The sequence below is a fragment of the Colias eurytheme genome, chromosome 18 (assembly GCF_061535395.1).
Source record: "Colias eurytheme isolate Ceu_HAF_F1 chromosome 18, ilColEury1 Martin Lab GWU primary, whole genome shotgun sequence".
Taxonomy (NCBI): domain Eukaryota; kingdom Metazoa; phylum Arthropoda; class Insecta; order Lepidoptera; family Pieridae; genus Colias; species Colias eurytheme.
The window spans coordinates 8588540-8599386 of record NC_142997.1 but is presented as its reverse complement, the minus strand read 5'-3'; the positions used below and the strand labels follow the sequence as shown (position 1 = coordinate 8599386).

At 31.6% G+C, this 10847-nt stretch overlaps 2 protein-coding genes across 2 annotated transcripts; both read left to right on the top strand.

Annotated features, from left to right (window-relative positions):
* The first annotated feature begins 577 nt into the window (after nt 1-577).
* On the top strand, nt 578-5813 carry LOC149900837 (zinc carboxypeptidase-like). The gene is made up of 7 exons (XM_090112441.1): nt 578-875; nt 1093-1256; nt 2908-3134; nt 3550-3637; nt 4008-4210; nt 4688-4772; nt 5592-5813. The coding sequence occupies exons 1-7, from the start codon at nt 589-591 to the stop codon at nt 5783-5785; spliced, it is 1248 nt and encodes a 415-aa protein (XP_089968567.1). The 5' UTR covers nt 578-588; the 3' UTR covers nt 5786-5813.
* An 857-nt stretch (nt 5814-6670) lies between these two features.
* On the top strand, nt 6671-10619 carry LOC149900836 (zinc carboxypeptidase-like). The gene is made up of 6 exons (XM_090112727.1): nt 6671-6997; nt 7532-7922; nt 8321-8405; nt 8837-9039; nt 9303-9387; nt 10345-10619. Exons 1-6 carry the CDS (start codon nt 6717-6719, stop codon nt 10617-10619), a joined length of 1320 nt encoding a protein of 439 aa, XP_089968853.1. The 5' UTR covers nt 6671-6716.
* Nucleotides 10620-10847: the final 228 nt, after the last annotated feature.

The window sequence follows — 10847 nt, the reverse complement described above, 5'->3', positions numbered from 1 at the left end:
GTTAAAAATGAACCGCCGACGCTCAACCACCGATCCGGTACTAATTACTGGCAGGCAATCAATCTTTTAATCGCTTGGCTAATTGTGACCAACACCTAATTGATGTAGACTGTAGACTGTAGACTGAACAAAAGATATTTCTGAGAAATTTTCCTTGTCATGTTTATATTGGTCACTAATTTTGCTTTATAAATAACTATTATTTTAGCTACATCAAAGATACAATTTAATCAAGAAACATGAACAACAAAATATGAGATCAGTTTTTTCAAAACCAAAACAACAGGTCGATTTATCTATTAAAAATTAAGAAATCAGATTGAAAACAAAACAGATTAACATTTCTAACCTAATTTACCATCAAACATAGAATTCAATTAGTTATTATCTAACTATTTAGTAATTATTCGATTAGATATAAAATTATATCAGTGAACTCTATATCGCAAATATACGAATTAAAATAGAATTTAACAACAGACTCATAAAGTTCAAAATTTGTAAAATTGTAACACTAAAATTATCAGATAAAATATTACCACAATATTCATTCAATTTAATTAGTTTCAATAGCACATAGGACTTAAAATGATTTTAAAATTAATTTTATTAAGTGTTTTTAGTGTAATAGTAGTATCACAAAAGGTGCGTTATGACAATTATTCATTGTACAAAATAATTCCTGAAACTGATGATCATGTAGATTTTCTTAAAGATTTACATGAAGAATCAGATGGGTTAGATTTCTGGATACCTCCTAGTAATGTTGGTGAATATGTGAGTCTGGTGGCATCACCTGAAAGGAAACATGAACTAGAACATTCGTTACAGAAGAGAGACATCAACTACAATGTTATGTTGCAAAATATACAAGAGTGAGTACCTAATGAAACATATTATCTACTAGACTGTAATAATGCTATAACTTCTGATATGAAATATGAAAGAACAATTAATAATGGAAACGCAATGTAGAATTTATAAATAAATAATGGGTACATGCCATTTTTAAGGCCGGAAACATTCTGTAAAACAATTTTATTTTATGAGAGTCTGGTTAATTTGTTTTGTTTAAATTCTGTTAAATTTCAGAGCCCTCGACAGTCAAGTCCTGGGTAGAAAGAGACGTGATACGAGACATGAAATGTTCTGGACGAACTATCAAACTTTAGAGGATATTTATGACTGGTTTTATCATTTGGCCGAAACTCACAGTGATATTGTTAGCATTATTCAGGCAGGAAAATCTCATGAAGGTAAATAATTATTAGTGTGAATGTTTATTTTACTTATTTGTAATCCAAAATGCGCCATCTGGTTACAAATGGGAAAAACTTGGAAGAAGTCAGTTGGCAAATTTTAAGTAAACATAGTGTAATATTTCCTAAACTCTCTAGAATTAATATGACTTCAATTCTTAGAAAACTTTCATATTTTTATTTTAAACTAATACAAAAATTAAGTAGGGTCAACCGGGGCAAATGCAACTATGGGGCTATGGCAACTAGTTATCATAACTAATTTATTAGAGTTGTTGTAATATATCGCCACCTATGATTCAATAACTCAACGACTAATAAATCTTACAAGTAATAGATGGTGCCACTACGATGAAAACTATTTGATTTATAGGCCATTTTGTCAAACCGCTATTTTGAAGTTGGTGTGCGTAAAAACAGGTGTCGAGTTTTACAGACAAAAAAATTGTTTAGGAGTGATTTTTTGCAGGTGTTTTTGATTGGACACGATTATCACAAGCCGTTAAGCATATTTCATTTATATTTTTAATGCGTTAGTTGACTCTATTTTGTGTTATTGATGCAGTTACAATTGCCTCATGAAAATTTTACTGTGGGGTTATTGCAACTGTGAGTTTAGTTACAATAGCCCCTTATATTTTTGTATGAAACTGAAAACACTAGTGATTGACAGTGTCGATATTTTTATTATGTATCCTTCTTGGTAGTCAAAATATACTTTCTTTATGATTAATTAAAGAAGAACCATCGATTATTTCTTCGATATTATACCCAGAGACGGGTTCATAAGTAAAATTAAAATTAGATAAAGCGTGGTTAAAGACTATAAGTAACTAAAAACGATAGGTAGGATAGTTCTGTGATTGTTCAAGTAATTTTTAGTTAACGGTTGATTAACTAATAAACGTATTTTGTTTGGTTTACGTTTTTAACAATATTTAACACAAAGAATATTATTTGTTCTGACCAAAAACTAAAATTGACTTAGTAGGTAGTACACTGTAATTTTTTTTTTGTTGCGATTTAAAGTGGTAAATCAAAGTAGGTACATGAGATTTTCCTCTAAATAATGCGGCGCCATCTACGATCGCAACGTTATTGTATAGATAACGTTATTGTATATATATATATATATATATATATATATAGAATAATAAAAATATATCGATGAATAAGTTTTTTGCATTCCCCACACTAATTCTCTAACAAATAGTTGCATTTGCCCCACATTTAGAAAAATAAGATTTTTCCTGAAAACTCGTCCTTGCTACACGGTAATCCAGTTCAAAATCCTATGAATAACATGAAATCTCATAAATATATTCTATATTCGTTGTTTTATATGAAATAGAAGAAGAGCTATGGCAGTTAGTTGCATTTACCCCCGACTAGGAGTTAATGTAACTTTTTCTACCAATTTTAGGAAATATTCTCACTACTAGTTATTTATAAGACTACTGTATTGCTTGATTGGTTTAAAATAATCTTGAATAAATACAAAAAACAATAAATGGGTCAAATAAATGACCAAATATAAAAGGAGATAACTGCAATCGATCAAACTTGAGACTTGTTATTTTTTAGTTGCATTTGCCCCGGTTGACTATATAATTTCTTTCCAATACCTTCATTGTCAATATCCTTCTAGGTAGAAATATAACTGGCGTCAAGATCTCCCGCAGTTCTGGTAAAAGGGCGATCTTCATAGAAGGTGGCCAAGTGGCAGCTGATTGGTTATCACCAACCGTCATCACATATTTGGTGGACCAGCTTGTACGAGGTGATGATGAAGAGGCGAAGGCAGCTACTGAGGATTTCGAATGGCATATCTTTCCTATGATCAACCCTGATGGACATGAATATACTAATGACGCTGTAAGTGAAAATACTAGTTTTTAGGAGGCTGGGGAAATCCCCATTTCCATCTTCATTTCTACTTCATTTGTGATTTTAAATTGAGTAAATAATTAAACATGTAGATAGGTACTACTTCAATGGTCAATAAATTATAATTATAATGTTTTCTTCATCTATAAATTGAATCATAAATGAAAGGAAAAATATATAGTATTACAGAAACAAAATATTGTATTTAAATTTCTGGCTTGTACCTATGTCTCTGTTTTAATTCTGTTTATTCGTGGTATTTTCAAACCAACAAGACCTATTTAACGTGATATTATAAAACTTCCTTGAGATAATTCCAATATAACACAGAACAGGAAACAACTACAACAAGACAAATAGAACAAAATGAATACCTTAATTGAACTTAAATTAAATTCAATAGATCAGGCTATGGATGAAAAACCGCAGACCGATCAGTGGCGCCGCAGTTGGCGTTGATCTTACGAGAAACTGGAATTCACAATGGGGAGGTATGGAATTAAATATTCTCAGTATTTATTGCATAATACTATGTATACGAGATTTAATTGCAGATTTTGTTTAATGAGGAATTAAGGAGAGCTTTAATTGTCTTTGATGCTGTAAAAAAACTCATCTCTATTGTGAATTAATTTTAATCGATCTTAACGGTATTTTGCAATTAGTAATTCGGATTCTATTATTTTGTCCAATAATTGGAATTGACATTGACTAAATTTACAATAAAATGAACAGTTACCTTACCTTATAAGCGAGTTAACATACAATGCACCTGTAATTATAATAATTCGTTATATAATTACATAATGTTATTATGTTTTATTATTATTTTATGTTTTATATAAAAAACATGTCTTTCAGTGAGCGGAGGCAGTTTCAGAGCCACAGACAGCAACTTTATTGGCTTGGGACCATTTTCTGAGCCAGAAACGCGAGCTATATCCCGATATGTGGAAAGCATTGGCCACAATCTAGCTGGCTTGCTGTCTTTCAGAAGCTTTGGTCAACGGCTCATCATACCGTTTGCTCATACAGCAGACCCGATGTACAATCATGATGCGATGGTTTGTATATTTTGTTATATATATATTTATAAGTGTAGTCGCCGCTAGTCCTAGTTCCGTCTGGTGTGACCTGGGATTAAAACGAAAATACAGCTAATGTGACTCAGTTTTCTGTGAGTAAAATAATTTTTGAAATCGGTCCAGCAGTTTTTGTGTGAAAACATGCATACAAAACCTCAATTGCTTCATGTTTATAATTTTAGTATCTATAGATAATAATATGTTAATTAATGTTCTTAAAAATATAAAAATTAAAACATTTACGCCGATATAAAAAATAAAAAACATTTTTTTTTCAATTCAAATATTTGAACACACTAATTTCTACCATTCATAATATTATTCATAGGCCTTTATATTGTATAATTGGTTCGTTAAATGCAAATTTTTATTCACCTTTTTTATAAAAATTCTATGCTCACATAACATAAACTAATAGTATTTTTTTAATAAATCAAGCCTTTAATTTTATTCTAGCTCACTATTGGAAGAAGAGCAATGGGATCTTTAGCTGTTAAGTACGACACTCAATATAGAGTTGGAACTTCAAAACAAGTTTTCGGTAAGAAATTACTCTGTTTTCAGCTAATTAAATAATAACCAAATAAAATAATTCATCTGTATTTTTATTGCTTTCTACACGAATTATGATTCATATTATATCGATTTCTTTGTATAACGGTGCATTTAGACCAAACGAACATAGAGCTAGAGCAAGAGCATTCTTTCGTGACCTTTTACTGTAAACGAAAACTCGTATTCAGTGTTGTTCAGTATTAGAACATTGCATAGAATCTTTTCGAACGCACTGAACAACGAAAGAACTCTACGCTTGTTTACAATATAAAACAATTTGACATAGTAAGGTTAGAATTAGTATTCGCTCGTTTGATCTAAATGCACCGTTACAAAGGAGATTTATTTCCCCTACTAGCATTCCGCACGCGGCTTCGCCCGAGTTTTCAAAGAAAAACCTGCATAGTTCCGATTCCCGTGGAATTTCCGGGATTTAAGCCTATCCTATTTGTTAATCCCAGTAACCCGCTATATGTGTGCTAAATTTCATTGTAATCGGTTCAGGAGTATTAAGGTGAAAGAGTAACAAACATACACATACACATCCATCTTCACAAACTTTCGCATTTATAATATTATTATAGTAGGAAGGATTTTAATCATTTATTTTTTTGACGTGACAACGGCTGCACGCACGAAAAAACATGACTCATGCGGCGTTACCTCGCTCTGAGGCGTTCTATGTAAGGCTTGAAGTGCAAGCGAGAGCGCGGAACGAGCGACAAAGAAGCACAATCGGACGTTGTCACGTTCAACTATCGTCAGTAAACCGACTTTACAGACAACCAATTTTTTTACCTAACAGATGGCGCTACAGGCGTGTTAGCTGATTGGGCCAAGTTCAGATTCAACCCTCCCGTTGTGGCCACATACGCGTTGAGAGACACGGGGGCATGGGGCTATACGCTACCCGTGGACCAGGTTCTACCATCGTGCGAAGAGACCTTCGATTCAGTTATGGCTATCATACGAGAGGCCAAGTTTATCAATGTGTTGTAAAAGTTTAAATAAAATTGTTTTTTTGTTATTAGTTTGTTTTTTTTTATCTGATTGTTTTGTGTGTTTAAATGACAGATTTTCCTTTATTATAAAAAACTGAAAAGCATTTATTATTAAAAAAAACAGGAAAACGAGTACACAGTGATATTGAAAATAAAACTTAATTATTTTGTTTGCCAACATTTTGACTTCTTATCTGTAATGTTATCTCGATGCAACTGCCACCACAAATATGGCACATATTTATATTTACTCAATTTAAATTGTACCTCCTATCTATTTAGTTAGTTAAATTGTTTGTATCCTGCTAATCTTCTTATATATAAAATGAATCGCAAAATGTGTTGGTAAGCGCATAACTCGAGAACGGCTGAACCGATTTCGAAAATTCTTTTTTTATTATATTCCTTGAAGTACGAGGATGGTTTTTATGTAGAGAAAACGTAAATATGTACCACGGGCGAAGCCGGGGCGGACCGCTAGTGTAATATATAAATTACTTACTGAAATCGAATTTGACATCATTCAAAATAATCTAATCTAGACAAGAATCTAGTATATAATATCATTGGTCATACGACGAATTAACCTCATTATTAGCAGAAATAATTAACGTGCGCGTTTGCAGTATGCACACAAATATTTTCGATTAAATATGCTTGTAATTATTGTAATCCATTGAAGGTCAAAAGAATGGTATTTTATCACATCAAGTACGTTTATTATCTCTGATATATTTCGAAAGATTAATTGGATTTTATGCTGTCTCATATTTAATTTACTTTTACTATTAGTATTTCATTTAATCTGATATCATTTATTATATTTATGATTCAATTTAATCTCTTAAAAGATTACGATATAGTTTACAGACTGGTGTTTATTTTGATAAACATTTCAGCCAAGTTACTTAAGTGTTACACACGTTAAAATGTATCGATATCTATTTATAATTTTAACATTTACTTTAGTTAGTGCAAAATTTCGTTTTGATAACTATACGCTTTACAAAATAATACCTGAAAATGAAAAACACATACAAATTCTTCAAGATATCCTTGAATATGATCAGAGATATGATTTCTGGACATACCCAGCACCGGGGGCTAAATTTGTTAATATAATGTCAAGTCCTGAAAATAAAGCTGATTTGGAAAATGCATTCAATAGCAATGATATTAAGTTCTCTATTTCAATGAAAAATGTTCAAGAGTAAGTACAAAGTTTCTTTAATTTGCATTATTCAGTAGTAATTGAGGGTCAAACTATTTTAAGACATAAGCGCAATCCGTATTTCATAACATCTATTACTACTTTCAATAATATTGTACTATCTATTTTGGTTATAACTAAGAAGGAAGGAAACTGATGTAAGAAGTAGTATAAATAATTTGCCTATAGATATGACGTTGCATTTTAGACCATCAGTACGTAGGTATTTATCCTTGTATGGATAATAATTTTGAAATAATTGGTCTGTTATCTTTTTACGTGGACGCTATTTAATAGATTACGATTAAATTCTGGAATACGATAACTTACGCCATAAGGTCAGATTCATAACATGTACAAAATAAATAATTATATTTATTTTGTACAAAATAAATAATTATATTTATTTTGTACATGTCATGAAAGTTAAGAGAGAACTCTTTTAACCTAATAACTAGGAGGTTCGCTTTGTTCAGCGCCTTACCTCTTACATAATGTGTATTTTGAAATGCCAATATTAATTATCTTTTATAGAGTTATTGACAAAGAAACAGTAGGCAGATACACAAGAAGTAATCTAAGGTCTATGAGATGGGATACGTATTATAATCTACGTCAAATCAACGACTGGTTAGATGACATAGTTAGTAGATACTCAACCGTTGCTAGCATTATAGTAGGAGGAGAATCATTTGAAGGTAGACCAATCAGAGGTGTTAAAATATCCCATGGTAGTGGTAGACGAGCCATCTTTATAGAAAGTGGTATACACGCAAGGGAATGGATTACTATGGCAACAACGAATTATATAATAGACCAGCTATTAAGAAGTAATGACCCAGAAGTCCAGGCAGCAGCAAGGGATTATGATTGGTACATTTTCCCAGTTACAAATCCTGATGGGTATGTATGGAGTCATGAAGAAGTAAGTGCTATTTAAATTTATATAATTATGGATGTTGGATAATATGATTTTAAACTGCTTTATTTTTTGATAATTATAATTGCTTGATAAACTTTACCTCCAATATTTAAAACTAGCTTTCCGCCCGCGGTTTCAAAGAAAAACTCGCATAGTTCCCGTTCCCGTGGAATTTCCGGGATAAAACCTTTCCTATATTACTCGTGGATAATATAGCTTTCGAATGGTGAAAGAATTTTTAAAATCGGTCCAGTAGTTTATGAGCCTATTCATTACAATCAAACAAACAAAGTTTTCCTCTTTATAATATTAGTGTAGATTAAGTATTTTAAGTGTATATAGGCTGTCACTGATTAAGTGTTCTCAAAGGAATATATTATAACTTTGTTTTTTTCTTACAGTTCAGAATGTGGCGTAAAAACAGAAGACCTATTGGATCACAATTTGGAGTCGATTTGAACAGGAACTGGAACAGTAATTGGCTACGTAAGTTGTAAATAAATAAATAATAAATAAAAATCGTTTATTTAGAACAATTACAATTACATACATACAAAACAATTTAGAAACGACGATCGCCTCCACTAGGAAAATACCTGTGCTAGAGACGATTGACGCCTTCCTCTCGTGACTTAGCCAGTATTGTTAATTTAACTTATATAATTTATTATATATATACTATTACATATTTTTTATAAAGAAGTGAACCATTAAGAACGAAATAAATCCTCAATTACCTATTTTTGTCAGAAATCACCTAATTTTTACACTTTTTCCTTTTTTTTATTTTTTATACACCAAAAAATATATTTTAATAATTAATAATCTATGTTTTTTGGTAGACATGAATTTTAAATCCAATCGTGTAAAAATTGAAGTCTTCCTTCTAGAATCCTAAAAACTTTCATCTCTTACAGTACACGGATCCAGTACCAACCCAGCTACGGACAATTACGCTGGCCCTGGACCATTTTCCGAACCTGAATCTAGGACTCTATCAGAATACATACGATCTCTTAGTGGACAAATAGACTTGTATTTGTCTATGCATTCTTTTAGTGAGCTGCTGCTATTACCATTTGGCAATTCGACACAACAATATGCCAACTACCAAGACGCTGTAAGTTATTTTTCTTGTGGACTTTGTTCTTTTTTTGGGTGCAGTTCTTGACATTATACTTTTGGGCAGTAAAGGAGCAATGCTAGTTCAATCATAATCTGTCCAAATTGCCCAAATTATATTGTTTCTGCTGAAGATATTAATTTTTATTAATGACATTTTAAATGGTGTTAGTTTTAACGTTATGACATGTTTGATAAATTTTCATCGCTACCATTACTTTTAATAACATTGCTTGCAATATTAATAATTATTTGTCACAGATCAGCATTGGTAGACGTGCCATGGGTGCGCTTTCGGTCAGATATGGAACGCAATACACAACTGGGAACATCGCTGAAGCAATTTGTGAGTATAGAATTAATGTATTAAAATTGATAGCTGTCTGTGGCCAGGACGGAATTGGGAGTAGTAGAGGCAATAGATTTTAGGACTTCTATTGGTATAAGGACGTTTGTAATGTTATGTATTTGAAATAAGATGCATTAGGATTACCGGTTCTAAATCTAAACATTTCAATATCTGACTTTAGTTTTTAATTAATTTAACAAAGAAGCCGTTTGTAGATATGTAATTTGTTATAGTAAATTACAAATCGGCATAAAAGCGACCTGTGTCCATTTTTACTAATCAAACTTAAAATATTTGTTAAACACATAAAGTAGCAGGTTCAAACAAATTGACTAAACAATCCTTGATTTATATTATAACATAGTATTTTAGTATATTTACAATTAATCTATATAGAGTAACATTATTATGACTTATGGCCCCTATCAGCATATAGTTCCCTAATCAATCCTGACCTGTAACTGCCTGTGACTGAAATGTGGTCAACAGGAGACCGAAGGGCGCAGCACTCTAACAAATAACTGATATAATATTCTGTTGACGTGCAAGGGACTGGAAACTTTCCCTCCAAGCTTGCGATAAAAATCTTGTTATTGTAAGTTCAAGAGGATATGAAAAAAGACATGAGTCTTGGTACTATACTATACTTGTATATCGATATAATCATATTGTCACGTAGATATTATGATATACAATACAAAGTAAAAATAAAGTTCCGTATCCGTACTTTATACTCCGTACTTTATACAATAGTAATATTTTCATTAAATTTTAATATTATTTAACGAGTGCTATAAATATAGCTATAGAGTTTATAAATGATGGTATTTCTAACCTATGCGTAAATCTCGAGAACGGTACGACCAATTCGGTTCAATTTTTTAACATTTTTGTTAAGGCATAAGGAAGGTTCTTATGGACATATTGTAATCATTATGTATTTTCTTCCTTCAGATTTAGCAACCGGCGGAAGCATAGACTGGGTTAAATCGGCTCTGAACATTCCCTTAGTCTATTGCTATGAGTTCCGTGATAGAGGACAACACGGGTTCCTCCTCCCAGCTAACCAGATTCGACCAAATAGCGAGGAAGTATTGGACTCCTTATTGGAAATGATACACCAAGCGAAAAGATTCGGTTACATGAACGGCATAAGCAACGCGAGTAGTGTGAGAGTGTCCTTGTGGAGTATGTTATGTGTGATCGTAATTAGTTTTATGAGGAATTAAAGTTGATTTAGCGTAGTTGTTTTTCTTTTCTTTAAGCCATGTGAATATTTCTACTAATAATATTTGGAATAGCTATTTGACTAAGATATTTATAATAGTTAAAATAGGTCGTCAAGTTTTTAATATCTGCTACAGAAAATATGAATACTGTGGCGTAACTGAGCTTATAACGATTCTCCTCATACTCCAGAAATAAAAAAAATGTTCATAATATTTTACTGCTCATAA

What these genes read in the sequence shown, in the direction of transcription:
- LOC149900837 (XM_090112441.1), top strand. Translation starts at nt 589, where the DNA reads ATGATTTTAAAATTAATTTTATTAAGTGTTTTTAGTGTAATAGTAGTA. An exon ending in ATGTTGCAAAATATACAAGA is followed by an intron (nt 876 to 1,092) that starts GTGAGTACCTAA and finishes GTTAAATTTCAG; the next exon opens with AGCCCTCGACAGTCAAGTCC. An exon ending in TGTACAATCATGATGCGATG is followed by an intron (nt 4,211 to 4,687) that starts GTTTGTATATTT and finishes ATTTTATTCTAG; the next exon opens with CTCACTATTGGAAGAAGAGC.
- LOC149900836 (XM_090112727.1), top strand. Translation starts at nt 6,717, where the DNA reads ATGTATCGATATCTATTTATAATTTTAACATTTACTTTAGTTAGTGCA. An exon ending in ATGCCAACTACCAAGACGCT is followed by an intron (nt 9,040 to 9,302) that starts GTAAGTTATTTT and finishes TATTTGTCACAG; the next exon opens with ATCAGCATTGGTAGACGTGC. An exon ending in GAACATCGCTGAAGCAATTT is followed by an intron (nt 9,388 to 10,344) that starts GTGAGTATAGAA and finishes TTCTTCCTTCAG; the next exon opens with ATTTAGCAACCGGCGGAAGC.